The sequence below is a fragment of the Macrobrachium nipponense genome, chromosome 22 (assembly GCF_015104395.2).
Source record: "Macrobrachium nipponense isolate FS-2020 chromosome 22, ASM1510439v2, whole genome shotgun sequence".
Lineage (NCBI taxonomy): Eukaryota > Metazoa > Arthropoda > Malacostraca > Decapoda > Palaemonidae > Macrobrachium > Macrobrachium nipponense.
Window position 1 is genome coordinate 31128624 of NC_087213.1, and position 27475 is coordinate 31156098.

The 27475-nt window shown below is 42.9% G+C and overlaps 2 protein-coding genes across 3 annotated transcripts in view; one reads left to right on the top strand and one right to left on the bottom strand.

Moving 5' to 3' along the window:
* The window catches only part of LOC135198577 (uncharacterized), a 65930-nt gene extending 56934 nt beyond the window's left edge, over nucleotides 1-8996 (top strand). The window contains exon 7 of the mRNA XM_064226293.1: nucleotides 7031-8996. Within this exon, the coding sequence (XP_064082363.1) occupies nucleotides 7031-7497 (467 nt within the window). The 3' untranslated portion in view covers nucleotides 7498-8996. The remainder of the gene's footprint in view (nucleotides 1-7030) is intronic.
* LOC135198578 (uncharacterized) overlaps nucleotides 1-27475 on the bottom strand; it is a 43514-nt gene that overhangs the window by 6940 nt on the left and 9099 nt on the right. For both annotated transcript variants that reach the window (XR_010310843.1, XM_064226294.1), the window contains one exon: nucleotides 21220-21349. Coding sequence is in view for 1 of the 2 variants with exons in the window: in XM_064226294.1 (XP_064082364.1) it covers nucleotides 21220-21349 (130 nt within the window). In the remaining variant the exon portion in view is untranslated. The remainder of the gene's footprint in view (nucleotides 1-21219; nucleotides 21350-27475) is intronic.

The window sequence follows — 27475 nt, forward strand, 5'->3', positions numbered from 1 at the left end:
TTTCCTGGGCCTCGACCACTGAAGAGGCATTCCACTCTCAACGACAGCTCTCTACTGCCTGTCAAGAGGTACGGTGATAAATCGGTTTTCGTTCATAATCCATTCCCGAACCTCCAACAATATCCAAACCATACGAAAACCGAAGCAATAATTCCCATAAGGAATAATGTAAATACTAGTATTAATGCATTCCAGACCCCAAAAATATTGACAAAAAATATATTTTACAAGGAATAAACACAGTTTTACATACAGAAAACAATGAGGAATGAATACAAATAGTGATATGAATAATGCATATTTAACATCACTCTTACCTTATGGAAGACTTGTTAGCGTATGGAAGACGGAGTGGAGGGGAAAGGGAGGAGAGGTCACTGTTTAGAAGGGGAATCCCCCTCTAGAAGGACTTCAGGTATCATGAACCTATCTGGGGTTACTTCTCTATGTTTTTTAGTGGCACTGTCTGAAGTTACTTCCCCACTTCGTTTTTTACTGGCACTAGGACCAGCTCGAGAGTTACTGGACCCCTGCCGAATAACAAAACTGTCCAGAGACATTTGTTTCAGGTGTCTCTTCAATATCTGCCTGAAATGGTACAAAGCATTGTCATTAAACCATGTTAGAAATACAGATTGCAATGTCTTTGTTAGGATGATGTCCACTCGGCAAACATTTCTCTCATCACTGAAGTAGGCACAGTATCCCCTCTCTCTTCCTCCTCTTCCTCCTCAGATTCCTCATCTGCAGTCTGTTGGTGTTTTTGCTGAAGGTCTTGCAGCTCTTCAGCAGTTAGCTCTTCCCTATGAGCATCCACTAGCTCTTCCCACATTCTCACCACTCACATCCAAGCCCATGGACTTCCCCAGAGACAAAATAGACTCCACAATAGGCGTAGGGTCATCGGGACAGCTTCAAACCCCTCTAAATCCTTCTTGAGGTAACACACTAGACAAAAATTCTCCAAGCAGAGTTCATTGTCCTATAAGTCACTCCCTACTAAGCCTTTTCTATCAGACTTATGCAATTACAGATATTGAAATGCTCCTTCCAGAACCTCTTAGGGTCAATTCAGTGTCTGTAGTCCCTTCAAAGCACCTTTGAAACAGTGCCTTTGTGTACAGCTTCTTGAAGTTTGAGATGATTTGCTGGTCCATGGGCTGGATGAGAGGAGTGGAATTAGGGGGCCAAGAACTTCACAGAGATGAATGTAAATTCGTCTGTCTAACAGCTGGTCTTCCAAGCTAGGAGGATGTGCCGGAGCATTGTCCATTACCAGGAGGTACTTGAGGGGCAATTGATTTTTGTTGAGGTATCTTTTCACACTTGGGCCAAACACTTCATTTACCCACTCAACAAAAGTTTGCCTCGTGGCCCATGCCTTTTTATTGGCCTTCCACATCACAGGCAATTTATTCTTTTATATCATATTGTTTTTCTTGAACACTTGTTCCCTGGCAATGAACTTTCCTCCTGTGTGATGTAGGTCCGTTTCGGCATTTTTTTCAAAACAGCCTGTCTCATCACAATTGAAGGCCTGTTGTGGGAGGAATCCATCAGCCTCAAGATACTCTTTGAATTCACCAACAAATTCTTCGGCGGCCTGTTTATCTGAGCTCTCAGCCTCCCCATGCCGTATGACACTATGGTTGCCCATACACTTTCTGATTTTTTCCAAACTAGCCTCTGTTGGCCTTGAAGTCACCAAGAGCATCACTGGTTGATGGCAATTACTTACTTAAATCAGCATGTAGCTTCCTAGCCTTCTCACAAATGATCGCTTCAGACACACTGTCCCCCACTTGTTTCTCATTGATCCACACTAACAGCAGCTTTTTCACGTCTTCCATTAGTTGCGATCTCTGTTTTGTTAATGAAGTGACCCCTTTTGCAGCATCAGCTGCCTTGATTTCATGTTTCTTTGCTAGGATAGAGCTGACTGTCGACACTGATTTGCTGTACATCCTACACGTGCACAACTTTCATACTTCGCTACAAGTTCTTTCTTAAATTGTCGTGTACCTGGTCTTTTTCACCGAAGGGGTGGCACTTGCAGCTTTCTTTGGCCCAATGATGGCTACTTTGCAATGCGTTTTTACAGCAAAATTAGTACAAAGCACAACAAACATGTACAGTGATGCGGATTATGAGCACAGAGATTGTTATTCAGCAAGAAACAAAGCCAGAATGGGTCACAAGAGAAGACGGGATGGTTTGTTGGGCACTTGATGCTGGGCTCCAGATGGAGCGTTTCTGAGTGTACGAAAACCAAGGAAATGTATGATTACAGAGACAATCTTACATTTCCCCAATAAGGTGTACCAGAAACAATGTGCCCTGTTTATGACCAATTTAGTCAATACTGAAAGGCATTTGCATATTGCACACTTCCATGCTATACTTTTCATCCTCTCAGCTGTCCACTTTATTTAGCATTGCCTTTCCATCTTACAGTACCTAAATCTTAATCAGTGATCTGGTGATGCTGCTTTATTCCAGTTGCAAGAAACATCATTTTCTTTACAACAAGTCTCTGTCACCAGCCCTTTAAGTCTTGTTAGGTAACAATAATAGTCGGAATCTTCCTCCTTTCAACGATGGAGTGCAAGTCCAGCACAGCGTCTCCAGCGGAGTCATAGTCAGCAACCATAGCTTAGTGATCCAGTTTGCTGCCAGCAGGTAGGATTGTACACTTGCGTGGCATCTAACATCAAGGGGGATGGCCAAAGCAACGCTGTCATACTCCAAGTTCAGTGTATGTCGACTAATATTGCTTTGATTGTTTTTAACTATTGTTTGTTCCGACGCCGTATACTTAACCCAAACTACTTTCTTAGGAGAATCCTGGATGTCAATCCGGTACCAACCAGAAAAAACTGGTTATTCCCTCTAGACCCCACGCCAGCTGTTGTCCGTTAACGGCACGTTTCCCTTTGTGTTTCCCTGCGTCTGGGTGTTGACTGTGCATGTGTTGGTGTCGGTTTTAAGTTGGAGGCTTCTTTTCTATGGCATTGCCCTAGTCCTGAGGGCAGGACTTGTGGGGCTTTTCTCTCTCCAGTGAAGATAGACCCCCACACTTTATTTAACAAGTGTTGGGGTCGCCCTTTTTCGTGTGGGGGCTTCGTGTGGTGAGTTGGCTACATGGACGGAACATCATGGGATCTGGCATCAACAAGGAGGAAGAGAAAGCCTCGATCCCTCTCCAAGAAGTCTTCCTCAGAAGTTCTGAGGAGTAGAAGCATGAGCCGGGGGCCGGGAGGCCCTTCACCATCCCCGGTTCTGCTTCAGGACTCCCCAGCGAAGCATCGGAATTTTTCTCCCGTCCCCTCATGGACTTGTGGTGCTCTGTAGGGCACCCTGTCGTTGGACACGCTGGTAACGGCACTGAGCATCGCCAAGTTTCTGCCTCCCGCTGCAGAGTGTCCCGCTCCTGAGCGGAGCGCTCAGTTTGTCCAGCCAAGGCTTCCGTCAGTTTTTCTACGAGTCAACGGAGCCCCCTAATGACGTCCCTGGAGGGATTGGCGCCCCTCAGAGGCAGAGGGAGCTGACGGGTCCCTCAGTGGGCCAGACCCAGTCCTGGACCGGTGCCCCTCGCACTCCGTTCAGACTTCCCGTGGAAGTGCTTCGGCAGAGGGAGAAGGTATGAGGAGGTATGTCTAGGGGGGTACACTGCAGTGCAAACTGCTCTCCCCCCCTCGAATAATGCCCTCGCAGTGGACCCCCTCCCCAGGCAGACATGGTTCCCTTAGATGAAGTTCCCCATAGGGAGTACAAGGCATAGAGGTGCTGGCCTACATGGAGTCGGGCGGGTTCGGCCCCCTCCACCCCACGCAACGCTCTCCCCATCATAACCGTCTCGGTTGACCCCACTCCCCAGATTTACGGGCTGCGTGCTCATGGTTCCCATGACAAGCCCGCCAGCGGGGTGTGCTGCTGCCCTGTCAACCTCTCCCTCTGATGGAGTCCCCCATAAGAAGGGGTGCAGGGCGGAGAAGAGGTGTCGTGCTTTGTGGAGTTGATCGCATACAGCTCCGTCTTTGCCTGGAATGGAGAGGTTGGGATAGGTGCGGTAGCCAACGTGACGAGGCTCGCCACTCCCCTGATCCACTCGGGCAGCATGCTACGCTCTACCTGTCAGACAACCACTCCGCTCTCCCTGTCGGACGACCCGCTCTGCTCTCCCTGTCGAATGGCCCGCTTTGCTCTCCCTGTCAGACGGCCCATTCTGGTCTCCCTGTCGGACAGCCCACTCCACTCTCCCTGTCGGATGGCCTGCTCTGCTCTCTCTGTCGGATGGGCCGCTCCACTCTCCCTGTCAGACGGCCCACTCCACTCTCCCTGTCGGACGGCCCGCTCTGCTCTCCCTGTCGGATGGCCAGCTCCGCTCTCACGGTTGGAAAGCCTGCTCCGCTCCCCCAGTTGGACGGTCTGCTTCGCGTTCACCCATGCTCATGGTTCCATGACAGTCCTGTGAGAGGTTGGCACCTCTGCCCCGTTGGCCTTTCCCCTGCACGCTCTGCCTGCCAGTGGGACTCTATGCTCTTGTTTACTTTCACCTTGTCACTCAGGCTTCCTGTCACTGTTCCCTCACCCATTTATAATGCACAGCCATCTGCACTTGGCACAGGTGGTATATAAAGAGTCCCTACTCTCATTCAACTTGTATACTGTCACAGTAACATTTTCCTTGGCCTTACTTTTCTTTACACTTTTCCTATCGCTCTGTTTCTTATCCTCTACACCCTTATCCTTTCCCTCCATCTTTTTCCTATCCTCATCCTCTTTCTGGTTCAGGGTCAGTTCTATCTGTCCTATTCCCTCTGCCCCTTGCATTTCCTCATTCTTACAAAAATTCTAGATCCTAACCTCACATTAAACATTCTCTCCATCTTCTCTTTAACTTCTCTTCCATTTTCCTATAACTTCTCTTCCATTTTCCTATCTGCTGCCTTCACTTGTTCCTTGACTGATTCCTTTATTTCCTTCATCCTCTTCAGTATCTCATTTTTGTCTTAACTGCTCATTTTCTGCTTCTGCCCTACTAAGGACTCCCTTGTCTTCACTAGTTCCCTCTGCAGTCTGTAATCTCCATTTTCTTCACCTTACTTTACCTCACACCAATTCAAAAATGTACCTATTTGCCTACACAACCATTCACCATATATTTTTTCATTAACCTGATCCTTCTCTTTCACTATTAAACTACTATCCTTCCTGTCAAAACTGCTGAACTCTGCTATAGTAATTTCCCTCCATTCAATACACTGGTTCCAGTTCAAGCATTATATATGCTGTGGTTTACTTTTTTCTTGGGAACAGTGTTCGAGTGAACTGAGAGGCATCTTGGGGAGCAATTTAAACATTCACTACCTAACCTACAGTACATAATATGTGTTTTTACAAAATTTACAGACAGCACAGGTTAACTAAGAATTACTATAGACAATAGTTTTGCAAACAAAGCTGCCTAATTAGCAACCAACATACCTAAGAACACCATCAATCATTTCCCCATCATGTAATTTATGATCATCTTCATACATATGTTAGCAATAATTATTTCCAGTGAAGTCTAACAGACGTATGCCTCGTCCAGTGAGGAGGACAAGGATATAGTCTGGATGAGAGCTCACAAAGTCAGGGGCATTACCCCTACTAGATGACATTCCAAAATAACTTGTCGTTTCTGCAGGTCCTAAACAATGTTGTGATCACATCAGACTACATTCACCTCATTTTGCCAATGGAATGTGGTCCTCAAGCCATTGGACACTTTTCCTTGGGTATTATGGTGGCTACTTAACAAGTTGTGTAGTTTGCCCAGCTCCCCTAATAGGACAGGGTGCATCTTGTCTGAGGTATTCGGTTAAGCAAGAGAGTGTGTGACTACTGGTTCTCCTACTTTCACTTCTGCCTTTCACATAAGGCAGCGACTCAAAATGCTGGATGGATGTGGAATGCAGATAAGCTATTGAACTGGGTAACCAGTCCTTTGTTTTGTTTTTCATTTTTGAATAAGAATGGATGCAAATCCCCCCTTTCTCTTGACAAGATTAGAAAGGGACAGACAATAAGTTTTTTTTTTAGCTGTTTCATTGTGTCCAACACATATTGGTTCTTTTTGCCTTTATGTATGTATAAGGCAATGTATGCAAAATGATTATTTAATGCCCAGGAGTCTAGTAGTTGTAACATCCCTTCCTCTGCTCCTACAGACCAGGAGGGTAACATCCCTAGTTGTGCAATCCTACCATTGGGTTCAGAGAGCACCCACATTCCTCTCACCAATAGGTAAATCTTGTCTGTAAAGAACAAAGGTTTGAATTGGTGACAAACCTGAAGTTCTTTATATAAATAGCCCACCTCAGCCACCCCTTACTCTAATACCTGGGTCATAAGATAAAGTGGAGTGCAGACTGGCTGAGTTCCGGTTATTGGCACCATAAGGATGCTTATGGTGCCAATAACCAGTTATCAGCGCCATAAGCACCATTATGGCGCCATAAATTGCTGAGTTTCAGTTAATGGCGGTTTTCGCTTGTTGGCACACCCTGCAGCTCTCAAACATCTGAGCTTTATCATTCGTGGCTCTTACATTAAGCAAGTTTGGTTGGTCACCTGTGGTATTGAACTTCAGATTTGTATATTAGAAAAAAAAATTGCTTTCAAAATTTCCTATTTTATAATTCAGATTAGCCATGTAAGAGCAGTGAACAATGGTATGGTTAAGACTCCTTATAATCAGTTAACCAGTTTCACTCAGCACTCACTGTATAATTTCAGTTTGGAATGGTGTACTTTATATGTAAGCAGCAGCAGAGTAAAAGTATGTAAAATGTGCATATGTATACAGTAAGATCATTTAAATTATACTAAAAGTATCAAAGACGATTGAGTTGAAATTAGTCAGAAAAATATGCCCCCCAAGATAACACTAAATTCTATAAGAATGGTGGCACAAAAAAATATTAAAGTATTTGAAGTGTTGAAGGGTATTTGAAAGTTTAAACAACAAATTTATTTTCACCAGATCAGGAATCCCAAAATTCACTGAAGAGAAGAAAAAAAGGAAGGACATTTCAAGCCAAGAAGCCCAAAATCTCCCACATCAAGCAGGAAGTTGATAGTATGGATGAAGATGTGACTGATAGGTCAGTTGAAATGGATACAGATCATCCCCTGTATATATCAGGGATGGAAGCAGATGAAAGAGCTCCATCATCATTACCAAGTGAAATACAAGAGCTGTGTGTGAGGCTAGACAGAATAGAAGAAAATCTTGGTGTATGTAGAAGGTTAGATCGCCTAGAAGAAAAGATAGATGTTGGTAGAGAACAACGGGAAATACAACACCAAACAAATACATTACTTAGTGAAATCCTTTCTGAATTATCACGTCTAAATAGAAACTTATCAGCACGTCAACAAGGTCCCAACCAGGAATCTGGTGATCTAAGTTCTGGTATTACTATTGTAGTTCCAGATTCAAACACTTAATAAATTTGTTTATAATACTGAATTGTAATGTAGCAACAATTATTTAGATGGAAAATTGAAACTTGAGTATACCAAATTCGAAGTAATTTGTATTTTACGAGGATACAAACTTACATTTTCAGAGGTGGAGTACTCAGCTATTTGCTGACTTAAATAAAAAACCATATCTAATTGGTTGATCTATGAGTCATCTGTAACCTGAGCTGGGTTAGCTCATCCATATTATGAATCACACCACATCCGATAACACTCAACTCCACAACTGGGAGAGATTGGAACTATGATGGGCAGTAAAGGAGGGTAAAATCTACTCTTAAAAGTGAAGGTTTTTATCCTAAGGAAAATAAAAATTACTTTGGATTTGATATTTGCTCTGATAAGAATACAACCTACGCTTTCATAAATGGAGCCTCAGCAATAGATGGGAGACTGATCTATCCGGAGTGGATGGTGGGTGTGCCTTGGATTGCCAGTGCCGCTCTACCGGTATATCTGAAGTTTCCTCTAGGGTTCAGGCCACCAATGAAAGCAAACTGGGGGTAGACCCAACCTTTACTCACCTCGCCTTGGTGGTAGGGGTTGGGGGGGATTTGTTTTGGATGATCCTGTTGGCAGAACCTACCCATGGAAGTTTTCTGTCATTATACCACCAGCTGGGCTGCTAACACTGGGCCTAGGCTGAATGTGTACAAGAACTTGTGGCTAAAGTTTTGCAGGTAGAAGGATATGAAGGTTAACTGCCTTTTCCACATTTCCACCTCTAGGACCTGGTGGATGGAACTGTTCTTGTATGCCACTGAGGGGCCCTTATGTCATGGGCTTCAACTCTTGACAGGGGAAGTGTGTCATATTCCATGGTGGCATATGCCCTGACTGTGACTTCCCTTAGCCAGTAGGAAATGGTGTTCTTGGAGATCACCCTATTTTCACACCTATGCTTATGAAGAGCCTGCTGCAAGCAGGTCTGTGATGAGCCCTACACATCAGGTATAGCCTCAGGTCTCCGACTTGGAAAGAACTACCTCATCCTTACCTCCCACTATAAAGACTTAATGAATTTTCAGTCTGGCAAAAAGTCTGGGATTAATTCCAGAGAGGTGGAGGACCATCCCAAAGCATGCATGATGTTCTGCAACAGGGCCTGTAGCTCTTCCACTCTTTGACTGATGCAGGGGAGAGGAGGAATACAGTTTTCAATGTCAGATCCTTGGTAAAAACCCTCTATTCACTTAGGGGGACCTCTTCTCATAGTGTTTGATGACGGTGGATAATTCAGACATTCAAAAGGTCTATCCCCCTTGGCCTGAAGGTGTGAACCAAGGCAGCAGAGAACTCTGGTGAGGTAGAGAGTCTTTTCTTCCTGCAGATACACCAGGAAGTCAGCCACTTCCCTCACAGGGGTCTTGAGTGGGTTGTAGTAGCTCTTACAGCACCAATTGTAGATCATCTATTTACCCTAGTGCACTGGCAAAAGAGAGCTGCAGGCTGTCAGCAACTGCTTTTGCAGACTGCTCTGAAAAGCCTCTCTTTCACATGAGCTGCTAGATAGTTTCCAACCATGAAGCTGGAGGGAGCCTGATGCTTGATGGTAACTCTCGCTTTGCTCTTCTCTACTAGGTGAAATGAGTCTGCATTCCACTTTGCCTTTATCCATAGGGGCACCAACAACATCCTACAGAGCCTTCAGGAGATGAGGAACTTGATGACCTTCCCTCAACTGACTGCATGGGGGGAAGATGTACACATCCATGTTGTCCCATGAGTGTTGGTCCCTGCCACCACTGCAACAAGGAGTCAGCCACTCGTCCCTACACAGACGAGTGGCCAACTCCCTGTTGCAGTGGTGGCAGGGACCAACACTCATGGGACAACATGGATGTGTACATCTTCCCACCATGCAGTCAGTTGAGGAAGGTCATCAACAAGTTCTTCATTTCCTGAAGGCTCTGTAGGATGTTGTTGGTGCCCCTATGGATAAAGGCAGAGTGGAATGCAGACTCATTCCACCTCCTAGTAGAGAAGAGCACAGCAGGAGTTACCATCAAGCATCAGGCTCCCTCCAGCTTCATGGCTGGAAAATATCTAGCAGCTCATGTGAAAGAGAGGCTTTTCAGAGCAGTCTGCAAAAGTACTTGCTGACATCCTGCAGCTCTCTTTTGCCAGTGTACTAGGGTAAATAGATGATCTACAATTGGTGCTGTGAGAGTGACTACAATACACTCAAGACCACTGTGAGGGAAGTGGCATATTTCCTGGTGTATCTGTGGGAAGATAAGACTCTACATCACCAACGTTCTCTGCTGCCTTGGCTCACACCTTCAGGCCAAGGGGGATAGACCTTTTGAATGCCTGGAATTTTCTATCATCATCAAACACTAAGAGAAGAGGTCCCCCTAAGTGAATTGAGAGGGTTGTTACCAAGGTCCTTTACTTTCCGAGGTTGTCCCCATTTGAACCTCTCATAAAAGTGTTGGATAAGGATCTGACATTGAAAACTGTATTCCTCCCCTCCTCTGCATCAGTCAAAGAGTGGAAGAGCTACAGGCCCTGTTGCAGAACTTCAGTCCCTACTACCTGATCTGCCATACTTAGCTAGTCACCAATGACCTTCTTGTCAGGGATTTAGCTGGTATTCAGCTGCTGACTCAGGGCCTCTGACGATTCATGTGTCTCTACTGCCAGGTCATTCAATTCTAGGGAGATGGTGTCCCCTTGTTTGTTTATGTAGGTAACCCATGAAGTGTTGTTGCTCATGGTGACTACTGACTTTTCCACTAGTTTCTCCTGAAAGTGTTGGAGCACCAGCCAGACTGCTCACATCTCTCAGTGGGTCCCCATGTCCTGAAAGCACTCCATTCAGATGTATCTCTCTCTCCAGGTTGTCCTCAGCTGCTGCTGGTGGGATTTGGTGTGTCCTTCTCCCCAGGACAAATTTTTCCAGGGAGACAATATTATCATGTGATGACCTGCCACTGTTTTGCTGATTGTTGGGGCAAGTTGAGGAATGGTTCTGATACTCTCATCTGGTTGGCAATCCTTTTGTTTGATGGATAAACCTTCCCATCAGTGTTGATCCTCATCCCTAAGCACTTGATGGTCAGCTTTGGGGAGAGATCAGACTATGGCAAATTCACAATTACTCCCAGGCCCTGCAAATCAACAGGTCCTGGTTCCTGTGGTGTTCCACTTCTGCATCTGAGGACGTGAGGATCAGCCATTCATCCAAGTATCTCTACATTCTTACCACTGAGAAAACCCAGGTGAAAATTGTGGTGCTGTTGCCAATTCAAAGCAAACAGCAATGAACTGGTAGAATATTCCCTAGGAAATGAACCTTATGTACTTCTTGGACTTCTCTTGTATGGGAATGGAATATGTGAATTAGGAATAAAGCCTAGCACTGCAACCAACAGTCATTCAATGATGAGGATGTGTAGGTAAGCATCCTGCAGGTATATGAACACCACATAATCATTCTCCCTGCTGGATGCCAAGAGAGACTATGGTATCTCCATGAAGAGGTGGAGGTAGAGATTCTGGGTGGCAAGTCTATTACTGGTTGCCACCCTCCTGATGCCCTCTACACTAAGAAAAGGTAGTTATAAAAATCCGGTGAGTGGTTGTCCATGATCTCACTGCTGCTTTCTTATCCTTGAGGATCGGGTGGGAGAGGATCGGAACACAACGAGGTCCTGTCTTGAGATTCACTGCTCTCCCACTTGGATCAGCTCCCCAAGAGGGTGTGGGCCATCTGCTAGCAGGAGCTCTCATAGCATCAAAGGCCACTCAGTAACCCTGCCTTAGGGCAAACACTGTTCATTCCACTTAAAAGGGAGGGGGTGGTACCCACCCCTCCTGGTGCTTGGGCAGTAACCAGAGGGAGTTGCAAGAAGGTCTCTTGGCTTCCCAAACGTCCAACTGCTCAGATCAACTCTGCTCTGTCCTTCAACTGGAGGGGTGGGCAGCAGAGCAGGATGAGTCTGTACTAACTGTTTTGGGATGCACTGCATCCCTTGAGTGATCTGCTCCAAGATTGGGAGGGGGTGTCCTGCTGCTGAAACGTCTAGTGGAGCTGCTGCAACACCGCTAATGGCAGTGTGACAAGACATGACTTCTGGTTCTCAACTACTGATGGCAGGGTGATCCACACTGTTGTCTCTTTATGTCTTGTCTTGGAGATGCAAAGGGCACCTGATGAAAAACACTGCAATGTATAAAGGTTCCGCTTCCAAGTGCAGCTCCTCTGGACCCAGGGTCTCTTCCCCAGGAGGAAGGACTCTGACTCCTGCAACTCCCCAACTTGGCTCTGACGTGTGTTTCTCCTTGTCAGTTGAATTACTTTGTGCAGTCTCCCCACCTCCCACTAGTCTCTGCTGTTCTCTCTTCCAGGAGTTATCTATTGTGGAAGAGCAACTCAATGAAAGAGAGAAATGGGGTATAAAACTCTGGGTGAAACATTCATTACCCTTGGCTTCTTGTGCATTCTTTTCCCTAACAAAAAACACACTTGAATGTGAGTTTACTGCAATCAGGGACAAATTACTACAGGGCTTGTCCTTGCCCACACAACAAATGGAAATTGTGTTTCGAAACTTCCATCATAGTCATTATAAACACTCAGGGGGGGGGGATGAGGAAACTAGATGCTAAAGTGTGCTAGGTCACACAGAAGGTGACCCTTGTGCCTGGGTCACACAAAAGAAAAAAAGCATTGAAAATGCCTCCCTTCAGCACAAAAACGACTATACACTGCACAGGGCTAGAGGAGAAGGGTAAGGCACTAAAAGGGCAAGATCCTGCATTGAAGATGAACAAAGGGAACAAATACATTACATATAAAATCAAATTTCAGCTAGTGCAAGACAAGTCAACAACAACCACATACCTAGATAGCTGAGAACAACATGGATGAGGTAATTCATAGGCCCATTAGACAGTTTTTATGTAAGAGCTGTAGTGCACTGCACTGAGTACTAAATCTATAAAAGCATAGGTTTGTATGTACTCCCATCAATGCAGATTTATATTTTTAATTTATTCGCTGAACAGATAAATTAAAAAAGTTAAGTCTCTTTGTATATGTTACTTTCTTAATATGTAAGACTTAACAATTCGTGACTGCTGCAGATTTCATAATGAATAATGCTTTCAGCAGATTTGGTACTAGAGAAAATGTTTTGAAATATATTTTGTAAAATGAACAGTACTGAAGCCTGTATTTTTTTGTAGAAGCACTAACAGTTATATTTATTTGTATATTTATGTAATTATAATATATTTATGTAATAATGAGAAAACTTAAATTTGTTTGTTTGCATCAAACAAACCATTTTCTTAGATACCCTTAAGCTTAGCAAAAATATGATCTTGCATTAGAAGCCAGGACAATTGTAATTGTTTGTATATTTATACAATAATAACTAGAAAACTTGAATTTGTGTTTTTTATCAAACAAACCATTTTCTTTGATACCCTTAATCTTAGCAAAAAATATGATCATCTTGCTATTGTAGGTAGTAAAGGATTTCCTATCAGCAGCACTAATACCTCTACAACTCTCACCTACCTAACATGATTTAAGAGTTTTAGATGAAACAAGAAATGACAGGGCAATCTGGGAATTTTCTGTATCTATTTGCTTTGAGGTTATATATTGAAGCTGTCCAGGATACTGCTGTCAACCTACTAGTCAATAGTAATAAGTAATGCTGATGTTTCAGCAAATGTCTTTGCTACAGATCTTCCAGGCCTGTTTAATCTCCTCCTCAAAAGTACTGCCTTTAATTACAATAGGCATCCCATACAAAGGTCGAAGTCAAGTCAAGTAAATCCAGATGACTTCAAACAGTATTTTTTACATGTGCTAATTTCATTTGATCAAGTTACAAAGCAAGATTATATACAAGCTCATGCTGATGAAACCTTGAAATTTAAAACTGGCCTCCCTTCAAAGTTGCATGTTAATCAAATCAACTGAACAAAGTTGTAAAGATTAGTTATGAGCAGTTTGCATTCTATTCTAACATTTAGTTGATTGGTGACATAGTTATGCAGGCAGTCCCCGGCTTACAACATTCCGAGGTTACAACGCTTTTCAATTATATTTATCAGAAATTATTTCCAGGTTTATGACGCATGTTCCGGGGTTATGACGCTTACAACGCCAATCTGGCAGAAGAAATATGACTCCAAAAATGCAAAATAATCAATATTTGAGGTTGTTTTTTATGAAAAATGCTCTAAGATTGCAGTTTACATAGTTTTTAATACACCCAAAGCATTAAAAGTAAGGTTTTCTTAGGATTTTTGAAGATGTTCTGACTCACAACACGTCTCAAGAATGGAACCCTTGTCGTAACCCAGGGACTGCCTGTACTGTATTCTTGAAAGGAGAAGAATCATTGCTATTGGTGGGACTTTGTGTACACCTCATAGTAGGAGAGATGCAATGATGATTGCTGCATAAAATCAAATATGTATAGGGTATACATTTTCAAGTGATACATCAAACAGTGCTATTGGTTACATGATACTGACATTTTTTGCATACCAGACTGGAAAACATTGTCAGTACTTCAGAGTGGTAAACTGAATAATCTTATAAATAACAACCATCACACTTTAAACTGAAAACTTTATACATAAAGTAATTATCTACCTTATTTTCCCATATCTGTAACAAAATAAACTCCACAAATACACTTAAAAACAAAAACCAACACATATACATATACTTAAAAACAAAAAACAAAACAAAAAACTCCTTTTTCTCTCAAACATGGCAATTAGTTTGGTAGGTTACACATTTTTCAATTGCAGCTGCAAACACTAAATACGTATGATTATAAACAACAACCAGTACACTTGAAACTGAAAACTTTATGCAAAAATTAATTACCTTATTTTCCTGTATTCATAATAAAATAAACTCTATAAATATTACACTTAAAAACAAAAAAAAACAAACCCCTCCCATTTCTCCTGCATGTAACAGTTACAGCCATAAAAACTCAAAATTATTACAATCATCACACTTGAAACTGAAAACTTTACGCAAAAAGCAATTATCTACCTTACTATCCCATATTTGTACTCCACATATTACACTTAAAAGAACCAACCCCTTTCTTTTTCTCTGATAAGTAACACTTTGTTCAGAAGGCTACACGTTTTTATTTATTGTAAAATTCATCTTACAGGCAGTCCCGGTTATCGGTGTGGGTTCAGTTCCGATGGCATGATGATACCAAAAATATCTCTATCTGCAATTTTCAGTTATCACCACCTCTGTTAGGTATGTATCAGTGTCAATACCTGATTGTAGGTGCCGTTAAGTGGATATTGGCTATGAAAATCACCGATTTTCGTCACTTGTACGAGCCCAAAAATACCAGATCGCCAATAGCCAGGTACTGCCTGTATTCATAAAAAAGTAAACCCCTTTTTACACTCATATGCATCATACCTTAACAATTTACATAATTTTATCAAAGTAACAATTGTAATAACTATACAAATCCTTTTTACTCTCTTACCTGTGTGTGCTGCCTTTCTTGCTCAAGATGGCTGAATGTTTATTGACAAAGTTATGAGGTTTACTAGTCGTCTTCTACCACTGCCTCCTCATTCTCCTCCTCCTCCTCCTCCACCATCAACTGTGTCTTCAAGACAGGCATCATCTTCATGTAACTCCTAGGAGAAATTAAGTCATCAGATTCTTGGCTGAAGGAGCCCAGCACATCAATGAAGGCAGAAGACATACTTGGCTGCAGTTCCAAGCTGAGGGACCAAGTTACCAAAGAAGTGGATGGTGATGGGCTTGGGTGCATGGGGGTCTGGGATCTGAAGAAGCTGTCAAGGGTACTTGACGACATTGAACAACAATTCTGCTTAGCAGTGGCAAATCTTTTTAACACTCTATTTTGTGCAGCCACGTCCAAGTCCCTGAGAAATTCCATGGGTTAAAGTTGAGGTTCTCCAATATCTCGGTAGGTGCAATAAAGGTTGTTCATATTTGCTTATATGGCGGGAGTCATTGCAGAACAGCTTCTTCATTGTTGTCGTCTTCAGTGACTACTTCAGCAACAGCAGGGTCACTATACAGTGATGTCCTTCCAAGCATTGAGGAAATTGTAGATAGCAGATTTCAACAATTACTTTCAAAGATTCTCCAGTGACTGTTCCCCCGATGTATCTAAGCCTAGCTTCTTCTCCTCCTTGTCTCCCAATACTACCATCGCCTCCTACAGGAACTTCTGTTTTTTTTTTTCTTTTTTTCATGCAAAAATAACACCTTGGTCCATTGGGTGAACAGGTCCAGTCATACTAGGAGGCAACTACATGACTGTAATATGACCGTCACCAACCAATCGTGCTGTGTTTGGATGTGCAGGCACATTGTCCATGAGAAGCATAGCCTTCACCCGATTCTAGCAGTGCCCTTTGTGATGACAAATAACCTTCTTACAAAAAATCATTATGGAACGAATTGGAAATGATCTTGGAGGTGAACCAAGACTGCCGAATGATACCTAATCACTGGGAGCCTTTTGACTCATAAATTCTTTTCCTTTTCATAAGCCAAGGCATTGTTATTATTCAGAAGGTGAAAACCTATTCACATGGAACAAGCCCACATGGGCCATCGGACTTGAAATTCAAGCTTCCAAAGAATATGGTGTTCATTAAGAAGTAAGATGAGATAAAGGGAAATACAGAAAGAAGAGACAAGCACTTATTATAAAAGAAAAAATAAATTAACAAATAGATCAAAATGTATTAAAATGCAAGAATATTAGGGTAGTAATATATTGCACCTTCACATGAGCTTATGAAGTTTCAATTGCACAACTTCCTCTGGGAGGCTGTTCCACAGTCCAACAATGTGAGGAATAAAAGACCTCTGGAACTGAGAAGTTCGACAGCAAGGCACATTTACTGCATATTGGTGCTGCTGTTCAGCGAAACTGGTTGCTCTCACCAGATAAAGGGGATCAGGGATCAATTGTGAATGTGAAAGCTCTCTGTTGAAATACAACTTATGAAAAAGTGACAACCAAGAAGACCATCCCTCGATGGTCCAAGAATCACTATCTAAAAAGAGATAAATCCCTGGCAGAAGCAGACATCCCCACCGGAGAAGAGTATTCTAGTAATGGGAGTACAAATGACATAAAACAGGTCGCACTGACTTTATCACTGCTATAAATATACAAGGACTTATAAACAATACCTCACTTTCGTGCTGCATTTCCTGAAACTTTCATGAGATATTTCTCAAAAGTTAGATGTGAGTCAAAGATTACATCTAAAATAGTTAAAGCTTCAGACTAGTTCAGCAAAGTTCCACCCACCTGAAGGGGAGGATGGGATGGGAAATCTTTAAGAGATCTACAAATCCATTGTGTTTTCGTTTTACTGGAGTTCAGCCTCATACCCCACTGACTACACCATTTCCTGATCCGTTCCATGTCCCGAGTGAGGCTGAAGGCACTTCATTTCTCAAGAGTGGAGACTACTACACCCATAAGTGTTGCATCATCAGCATACTGAACAATCTTGTTTTGTATACACTAAAAATAATGGTGGACCAAGAACGCTTCCCTGTGGAACTCCAGATACAATAGGTCTTGGTTCACTAAGGGACCCATCCACAGCAACTCATTGCTGCCTACCTGTAAGAAAATCTTTAAGTAATCTTAAAACATATCCACCCACTCCAAGATTCTGAAGTTTATAGTAAGTCCTTTGTGATTTGCCAAATCAAAAGAGCGCTAAAATCTATCAGAATTACTCTCCACTCAAAACCCTTATTAAGGTTCCCTTGCAAATGGCATGTCAAGCCAAGAGCATCACAGGTACCTAGCTGCTTCCTATATGCATATTGACTATCAGCTAACAATCCTTTAGATTCAACATACAGTAGTGCCTCAGGTTACGAAATTGATCCGTTCCGAAGCGACCTTCGTAACCTGATTTTTTCGTATCTAGAACTATGTTTTACATGTAAATTGCCTAATTCGTTTCAAGCCCTACAAAAAAACCACAGTAAATTTTATAACAAATTGACCAATAAACAATGAAATACAACAATTTGAACCATTCAATACCTAACATAACCATGGCTGTACCTGTAAATAAAGTGTATTAGTGTACAGGGTACAAGAAATACTGTATGTACATGCATGTACGTACATATGTAGTAAAATGTGGAACCTTACCTTTCGAGTGAGGCGATGTCTGAAAGTGACGACAGAGGAGGAGGACAAATGGCAGAAAACACGAACACTTAACTTTACGAAACATTAAAAATGGCAGAAAACATTAACGCTAAACTTTACGAAACACATTAACAAATGGCAGAAAACATTACACTTCTTGATTATCTACATCTTCGTCTCCATAGAAAGCTTCCTCCTCTTTTTGTGAACTTCAGCAACATTCTTGGGGCCAATGGCTAATAACGCAAGTAATTAAGTTCACACACAACACGAGAAAGTAACTTACCGTATAACGAAAGCGAAATCACTAACACTAATTTACTTTAACAAACGAAATATATGTGAACGAACAAATTCCAGGTGTTTACGATAATACTGCCGCAAAAAATGGGCAAGGAACGCCTTTACTTAGAGGCATGATGGGACAGATGCTGACCAATAGGAGAGCAGGATCTTACGGCAGTGACTAGCATCAGGAACCAATGGGAGAGCGGGAGGATGGTTGCGAGTCTACTGAGTTGGCGGCGCATGAGTTTTAAAATTGTTCTCGGTGGCCCAGGCGAATTTCGGACTTTACCCTTTCGCAAACTGAATTATTTTTTTACACAGAAGCAAAAAAATCTTCGTCTTTGCTTTCGTAACCTGGATTTTTCGTACGTAGGGACTTTCGTATGTAGAGGTTCCACTGTACTTATACTGTGGCTTAAGGAGCAACAGAATAGACATTTCGTCAGTATTGTAGATCTACCCTACAAGGCTTTCTTTCTTCATCACGTCTTACAACATCTGGCAAAATTCTCCTCCCCCCTAAACCCTTTCTTAGTCTGTGAGTGTAAGCAGTGCACATTTAATGACACTTATGATAATCTTTTTGCCTCAATCTTCATAGTGCTTCAGTGAGCGTAACTTAAAATAAACTTTACATTTATTTCACATTTCAATTTTTGCATAAGTTAAGAGCTACGTTCTACACCCTTTTTCATAAGACGCACAATAGTGTATTTTACAATGTACAATCATATGTGGACTAAAGGAGCGTAATAAAAAAATGCATCTAAAATGTAAAAAATATCAAAATGAGTGCTAAAGTGCTACATGACAATGAAAGTTATTGAAAAAATAAAAACAAAAATTGACAAGGTAGCATACATGTCATGCTATAATCTTTAAATAAATTCTTTTCTTTCATAGACATGGTTACCTTTTCTATTCCATTAATCTTGAGAAGAATTTTTCCATCAGAAGTACCATCGCAGCTATAACATACCCAGACAAAATCACAAAAAAGGCAGCCTGATAAGGTAAAGAGAAATATTTTTGAGTGAGAAATAGTGGTACTGTAAGATTTTTCTTCCAAAACTTTATTTTCATACAATATGTATCATCCTTAGTTTCCTTTTCTTGTCTGAGTAGAATGTAATAGGCTATAAAAAGATATGACAGTAAAATAATTTTCAAATACTGTTTGCCGCTACATATAGGTGAAAGGTCATATAATTTTGTCTCAGTGACTTATCATTCCCAAGTGTTTTATATATATCCACATCAGCCCTTCAATAAAATTTAAATTCTTCCCTAGTGGCAAGCGAGATTTGATCTTATTTATTTTTCACAGAATCCTGAAAATTCCCCTAGGCCATCAAATGTCTTCAAAGAAAAAGGTTATTTTTCTTCATGTTCTTCTGTTCTTTGCATTATTTCCAGCTCCATTAAATCTCCAATTCATTAACTCCTCTGAATGAGACTTAAACAGCTTTTCAAAGTCCTCTTACACTAAGTTAAGCTGTGGCTTTTCACTTATGTCAACGAGAATGTTAACGATTCCCTTTTCCTCCTCTGCCTGATTAAATCCTCTGAAGTTGTTGACAAACTGTGGGCATAAAGCCTTCTGTGCTCCATTCATGTTGATCTCACTTAATTCACCCCCTGCAGCATCAATACGTATTCTTGATGCAATTATAAATGTCATATCCCTTCCAAGAGTCACATGAGGTCACGCCAGGGTCATTCACTTTTTTTAATGATTGCCTGTAAGTAAGAGAAGTGAAATATTTTTTGAAATTGGTTAGTATTATGCCTTGACCCATCAGCTGAAGGAGTGAAGTTGTGTTAGGGGGTAATTACACAATTTCACATCCGGTGGAAATCATCTGAGTGTGGTGGGTGCACTGGGGCATTAGCCAAGATTTAGAAAATCTTGAAAGGAATCCCATTCTCATGGCAGTACAGCTTAACTTCGGGAACAAAGTGATGTAAAAACCAGTCATCAAATTAGGAAGAGTCACCCAGATTTTCATTGGACATCCAGATTATATGTAGAGACCTCTCTGTGATGTTTGTAAGTGTCTGTGGATTTGCAGTGTGGTACACTAGGAGCAGTTTAAGCTTGAAGTCTCCCGATGCATTGCCACCCAGTAATAAGGTTAACCTATCATTTGCCTCCTTATATCCTGGTATCACCTCTTCATTGCTGATATACATTTATTCTGGCATTTTTTCCGGAAAAGACTTGTCTTGTCAATATTAAACACTTGCTGAGGGGTATAACTTTCCTTATCAAAGATTTCCTTGAGCGTCATCTTGTGATACTTTTCAGCTGCTGCTTTGTCAGTGCTTGCTGCCTCATCACTAACGTACTTGTGATGCAAGTTGGCAGGTTTTTTAAAGCAATGAAACCATCCTTAGCCTTCAAGTCATCAAAAAGCTTTTAGCCTGAAACAGCATGAGGCTAAGCGGTACACGTCTTTGTCTCCGATGTTCCATCCAGATATCCAGAAGTTTTTCCATTTCTTCTACTGGCTTCCCCCTTCTCTTACTTATAATTGTTGGCTGCATAGGCACAACACTTTTAAATTGTTCCATAATTCACTCTTTGTTCTTAAAGATTGTGCCAACAGTTCGGTAATTCATATCATATTGGCTTTACTACATCCACCATTTTTCACCAATATTTGATTCCTTTATAATCGCCATTGTGGTTTCCCTAGGGATCACTTGCCCCTTTTTAACACTTCCGCTATCTTCACTTGCCTTATATGTGCCATTAGCCATGATCGATAAAGGATGAGCTGAATATTTCACAATAAAATCACAGGAATAGCCTGGAGCACAACAGAGAATATCTTACCACTAGTGTAGGCACAAGAGTCTGGGGCAGTGGGCTAGCATGGGCTACAATACTGTACGGCGTGGGTAGCAGCAAAAATTGTAACCAAGCTGAATAGTGTGCAGAGCAAAATTTGAACTTATGGACAGCAAAGGGGAGCGCTCTGAATACAGTTTTAATTTACGATCAAGTTTTTTTATATCTGAATGATCGTAACTTGAGTGTTCTTAAGTAGGATAGTGTCTGTAATTATTTTTCGTGTTAATCTGAAAGACTCACCTTCCAGCCTGTACTGTACTTCCAATATCTAATTACCATTCTGACATCATATAATCCTTAAGAAACTATTAAATCTCTTACAAGTAAAACTGCCTTACCCTTGTTAATGAACCATACCTGAAGATGTCCAAGGGAAATGACTTGACTTCTGGATTCTCGTCCTCCTCCTGATGACTTCTGAGAGATTTTCTTTATTTCGTCATATTCCCATTTGTCGATGAACCCTCCTTCAATTAGTTTCTGCATCCTAAATGATGAAAATCATGATTAACATGATATTATTATGATACAATAAAGTTTTGTACATACTTACCCGGCAGATATATACTTAGCTATAGTCTCCGACGTCCCGACAGAATTTCAAATTTCGCGGCACACGCTACAGGTAGGTCAGGTGATCTACCCTCCCGCCGCTGGGTGGCGGGACTAGGAACCATTCCTGTTTCCTAATCAGATTTTCTCTTCCACCTGTCTCCTAAGGGGAGGCTGGGCGGGCCATTAATCGTATATATCTGCCGGGTAAGTATGTACAAAACTTTATTGTATCATAACAATATCATTTTTGTACATGCAACTTCCCCGGCAGATATATACTTAGCTGATTGGCACCCTTGGTGGAGGGTAAGAGACAGCTAAATACTATATATAACAAAACAGGAAATCAACATATGTTGTAGATTATAAAGAAAAACCTTGGTTCCTACCTGAATGGGCAGAAGACTTCATGGATACTGTCTATGAGTCTGCTTGGCTCAAGAGCTTCAGCGAGGATGAGACCTGTGACCGATAGCCCTTCTGGGATCGTGTCAATTGGGTGGGGGCTGCCCACTTACTTACGAGAGCCTTCTATTGGATCGTGTCAATGGGGGCTGACCCACTTACATGACAGAGCCTTAACCTGTTTCATATCAATGGGGACTCGCCCTCTTACATGACAGAGTTTTAGGTATCAATATACAACAAGGAGCACAAAACCAATCCCGACCACCTGACCAACTCTAACCCGTGTTAGAGCTAACAATTGAAAGAGGTTACCGCTTAACCCTCTTTCAAACAAATATAAAAACATAACACCATTAAACTAAACTAACAAGGATTAGTCTCAGCTCCCTGTCCCAGCACTGAACTGCAGATATGTAGGGCCCCAACGAGAAGCACTTATTGTAAGTCACTCTCACGTCTCTCAAGTAGAGAGAAGCAAACACTTAGTTGCATCTCCAGGATGTAGAGGCTACAATATTGTTCAGCAACATATTCTTCTGAAACACCAGAGGTGTCGCAATGGCCCTTGCTTCATGTGCTTTAATTCTAAGGAGTTTAAACTGCTCATCGTCGTACATCGCATGCACCTGTTATGACGTTCCTCATAAAGAACAAAACAGGAAATCAACATATGTTGTAGATTATAAAGAAAAACCTTGGTTCCTACCTGAATGGGCAGAAGACTTCATGGATACTGTCTATGAGTCTGCTTGGCTCAAGAGCTTCAGCGAGGATGAGACCTGTGACCGATAGCCCTTCTGGATCGTGTCAATGGGGGCTGGCCCACTTACTTGACAGAGCCTTCTATTGGACCCTTAACCTGTATCATATCAATGGGGACTCGCCCTCTTACATGACAGAGTTTTAGGTATCAATATACAACAAGGAGCACAAAACCAATCCCGACCACCTGACCAACTCTAACCCGTGTTAGAGCTAACAATTGAAAGAGGTTACCGCTTAACCCTCTTTCAAACAAATATAAAAACATAACACCATTAAACTAAACTAACAAGGATTAGTCTCAGCTCCCTGTCCCAGCACTGAAACTGCAGATATGTAGGGCCCCAATGAGAAGCACTTATCGTAAGTCACTCTCACGTCTCTCAAGTAGAGAGAAGCAAACACTGAGTTGCATCTCCAGGATGTAGAGGCTACAATATTGTTCAGCGACATATTCTTCTGAAACGCCAGAGGTGTCGCAATGGCCCTTGCTTCATGTGCTTTAACTCTAAGGAGTTTAAACTGCTCATCGTCGCACATCGCATGCGCCTGTTATGACGTTCCTCATAAAGAACACCAGAGCGTTCTTAGAAATGGGTTTCTGGGATCTCTGACAGAACACCAGAGACTCTTTAAGTTGCCCTTAATCTTCTTTTTCTTTCCAGGTAGAATTTTAAGGGTCCTGACAGGGCACAGAGATCTCTCTATCTCTCTTCCCACTAAGGGTGAGCGCCCTTTGACCACAAAACTTCAAGGCCAGGGTTTAGAGGGATTCTCGTTCTTTGCTAAGAACAAAAGTTTTAAAAGAGCAGATTGGCGAATCTCCTTTAAACCCTACTCTAGCATCCAGAGCCTGAAGCTTGCTAACTCTTCTAGCAGTAGCCATTACTAAAAGAAAACAGAGACTTCTAGTCAGGTCCCTGAAGGACGCCTGTTGAGGGGGTTCAAACTTGTCCGATACTAGAAACTTGAGAACCACATCTAAGTTCCAACTAGGCAGTCTAGAGTACTACTTCTTAGTCATCTCTAAAGATCTAATAAGATTATGCAGATCTTATCCTCCGCGATATTCAGGTCCCTGTTCCTGAACACTGCGGATAGCATGCTACAATAACCTTTAATCGTAGAGACAGCTAAGCTGCATTCTTCTCTTAAAAAGAGAAGGAAGTCAGCAATTAAGGTCACAGAAGTATTGGATGAGGATAGTTTCTTCGTCCTGCACCATCTCCAAAACACTTCCCACTTCGACTGATAGACTTGCAAGATTGATGACCTGCGGGCTCTGGCGATCGCGCTAGCAGCCTTGCGCGAAAAGCCTCTCGCTCTGACAAATCTCCCGATAGTCTGAAGGTAGTCAGGCAGAGAGCGGGGAGGTTTTAGTGAAACCTGTCACAGTGGGGTTGTCTGAGCAGATCTCTCCTGAGTGGAAGAGATCTGGGGAAGTCCACCGTCCATACCAGTACCTCTGTGAACCATTCCTGAGCGGGCCAAAAGGGAGCGACCAGAGTTAGTTTCGTTCCTGTTGAGGGGACGAACTTTCACAATACTTCCCCAAAATCTTGAATGGGGGAAACGCGTAGCCGTCTATCCCTGTCCAGTCTAGAAGGAGAGCGTCTACCGTTATTGCTCTTGGATCCGAAATGGAGGAGCAAAAGTTGTCCAGTCTCTTGTTCTAATTCGTGGCAGAAAAAAGGTCTGTGTGTGGTCTGCCCCCAAAGGCTCCACAACATCTGGCAAACGTCTTGATGGAGAGTCCATTCTGTGGGGAGGACTTGATCTCTCCTGCTCAGCAGGTCCGCCCTTACGTTCTTCTCTCCCTGAACAAATCTGGTGAGAAGTGTAATTTCTCTCTCCTCTGCCCACAGCAACCGGTCTCTTGCTGTTTCGTACAGGGAGACGTAATGAGTCCCTCCCTGTTTCCTTATATATGCCAGAGCCGTGGTGTTGTCCGAGTTGACCTGGACCACCGAGCCTCTGACTTCTGGTTCGAAACTCCTCAGGGCCAGGAAGACTGTATTCAACTCCTTCTTGTTGATGTGCCAGTTCACCTGGTCCCCCTTCCAGGTGCCTGACACTTCTTTGAATTCTTTTCGCCCCTATTGTTTTTGCTCCCCATCCCCGACTCTGAGGCTTCTGAGAACGACACTAGGTGCGGTTCCGGCTTTTAGAAGAGACAAGCCCTTGTTCATTCTGAGTGGGGAAAACCACCAACTCAGCTCCTTTTACCCCTTCCAGGCTCGGGAAGGAGTCCGCAGCGAAGTTCTTGGTACACTCGAACTAAGTCTACACCGTAGTTCATAACTGACCCGGGCGCTCTGACAGCTGCCGACTGACTGCGTTCGGTATCGAGGTAAGTTGTCCAAGAATCCGAGCAAGTCACGTGACCTTCGCCTTTGAAGGGTTATGTCGAGACCATCAAAAACGTATATTTATTTGTCACCGATGCCGGACAGCGAGGTGATGATTCTGTTAAGGCATGTGCCCCAACAGGTGAAAGTCAATTGCCTTCTAGAGACCGAGGTTCCTGATGGCAAGACATTCTCATAGTAGTTGAATCTCAGCTAAGGAGAAACAACACTATGTTCCGTAGAAGATGAAAGAGGACAGAGAATGCAACGTACTTCTTCACAGCCGAATCGAGAGAAAAATTCTCAAGATTCTGAACCCGTGCTTACCAATGACTGAAAACGCTAACCTCTATTTCATTGCTGTCCGGTTGAGAAGTCCTTAATTGCTAGGAAATAGGGGCGTTTTTCAGTAATGAAAAACCCCGGGAAGTACTGCCTGCAGAACTGCTTCTCATGGGTTGAACATTTGGAAGCAGAGCTGTCAGGCCTGGGAATAGGCGATGTCTTCCAATACATCTGTTAATTCGGGGTGAACAATGAACAATTGCACACCTACGAATACGAGATATTTTGAAGACAAACTCCGATGTCTGAAGAAAAAACATTCCGCATTATCGCAGTGCGATCCAGCGGTAGACTAGTACAGACTTCTGCTACAGTGCGGTAAACAGAAAAAAGAGAGAGTCCAAGAGATATCTCTGTTGAAAATTTCTTGCAATGTCGAAGGCGATGAAACCGAGCATCACAGCAGTAGATGGTCATTCATGTATGCGAGAATCCCCGTTAATCAGAGACCTAAGTCCATGATTGTTGGGCAGAGATACGGTTCAGCAGTCAATCATTGTAGGGGAGAGAGACGCAACCGACCGTGCATCTCGGAGAGCCAGCTGGTACTGAGCTGTTATCACAGAGACAGCAGACTCATACCCCGTTAGCTCTCGCCTACTCGTCATCCACGAAGGAATGCGTTCGGCTAGAACATTGAGCATAAAAATACGCTCGAGCAATTATATTTAAGCGAAACGGATTTCGCAAAATACAAAAGCTGAGTTGGTGTTGTTGTGACAATACCATAAGTAACTAAAATCGAAACTGGTAACTCGTGGGAGGTTGCAGGGAGCCCCGATTAGCAGTTCAATTAGGTATGCATCTACACCCTGGACAGTTCAACTGCTTAACAGAATCATGTCGCGAAGGCAAAATACGTAGTATTTTTGTAGGTTTCTGTACAACTACCTCCATCCTACATTCTTTTCCCTACGAGGAATGAGAGTAAGGATTGGAGATCGACCGTCTTCGCCTAGCAGTTCAATTAGGTATGTGTCTACACCCCGGACAGTTCAACTGCTTAACAGAATCATGTCGCGAGGGCAAAATACGTAATATTTTTGTAGGTTTCTGTACAACTACCTCCATCCTACATTCTTTTCCCTACGAGGAATGAGAGTAAGGATTGGAGATCGACCGTCTTCGTTCTATTCAAGAGAATGAAGGAGAAGTCTTTCCCGAAGGAAAGCTTCAATTGTGAACAGAGTACCGAAGACGACAGTTCGAGCTTCTTATCTTATTGGGCAGAATACTTCATGGACACTGTCTATGAGTCTGCTTTGCCTCTAGAGCCTCAGCGAGGTAGTGACCTATGACTGAGAGCTCTTCTGGATCTTGTCAATGGGGGCTTACCCGCTTACGCGACCGAACCTTATTAGGATCTTTGTCAATGGGGACTAGCCCACTTACATGACAAAGCCTTTTTGGATCTTGTCAGTGGGGGCTTACCCACTTACATGACAGAACCTTTTTGGATCTTGTCAATGGGGTCTTACCCACTTACATGACAGAACCTATTCCAAGAATTCGAGCATTTGGCGAGGATTCCGAATATCGTAATAATTATCGGGGATTCTCGTCTTGCTCACTTTGGACCATGGTTTCGCTTAAGTGTTAAAGAGATTGTAAAAAATTCGAACACTGCGAGTGCTAGAAATTCTGCAGAATCTTAAGCACTCGGCGAAACCCCCACCGAATTCGTCAGACAATCATCAGTTGGTGGTTCTCTCGATTCCCGTAGAAATCGAGGATGGGGCAGGATCCCTCCTCAATGACTGGGCTTACACCAGGTAGGATCCGAAGATCCCCACCCGGCCGTGCAGTCCTCCACGAAGTAGAGGCTTTTCTGTCCGAAGAAGGGCGCCTACCAGGAGTAAGGCGCCTGCCTGAGGAAGAGAGCCTACCAGGAGAAAAAGCGTCTGCTAAGCTGCTAAGAGAGGAGCGTCTGTGAGGAGAGGCGTGTCTATCATGTGAGGAGCACTTGTGAGGAGAGGGGCATCTACCAGGAGTAGAGCGCCTGTCAGGAGAGTCGCGCCTGCCAGGTGAGAGGCGCCTGCTGTGAGAAGAACGCCTGGTAGGCGCAAAAGCGCCTGCCAAGAGGAGCCCGCTTGCTAGAAGAGGAGCGGCAAACTGGAGAAGAGAGCCTAACAGGGGAGAGGTGCCTGGAACTTCTCGGTGAAGGGCTCCTGTCCTGAGAGGCACGTCTCTTGCGA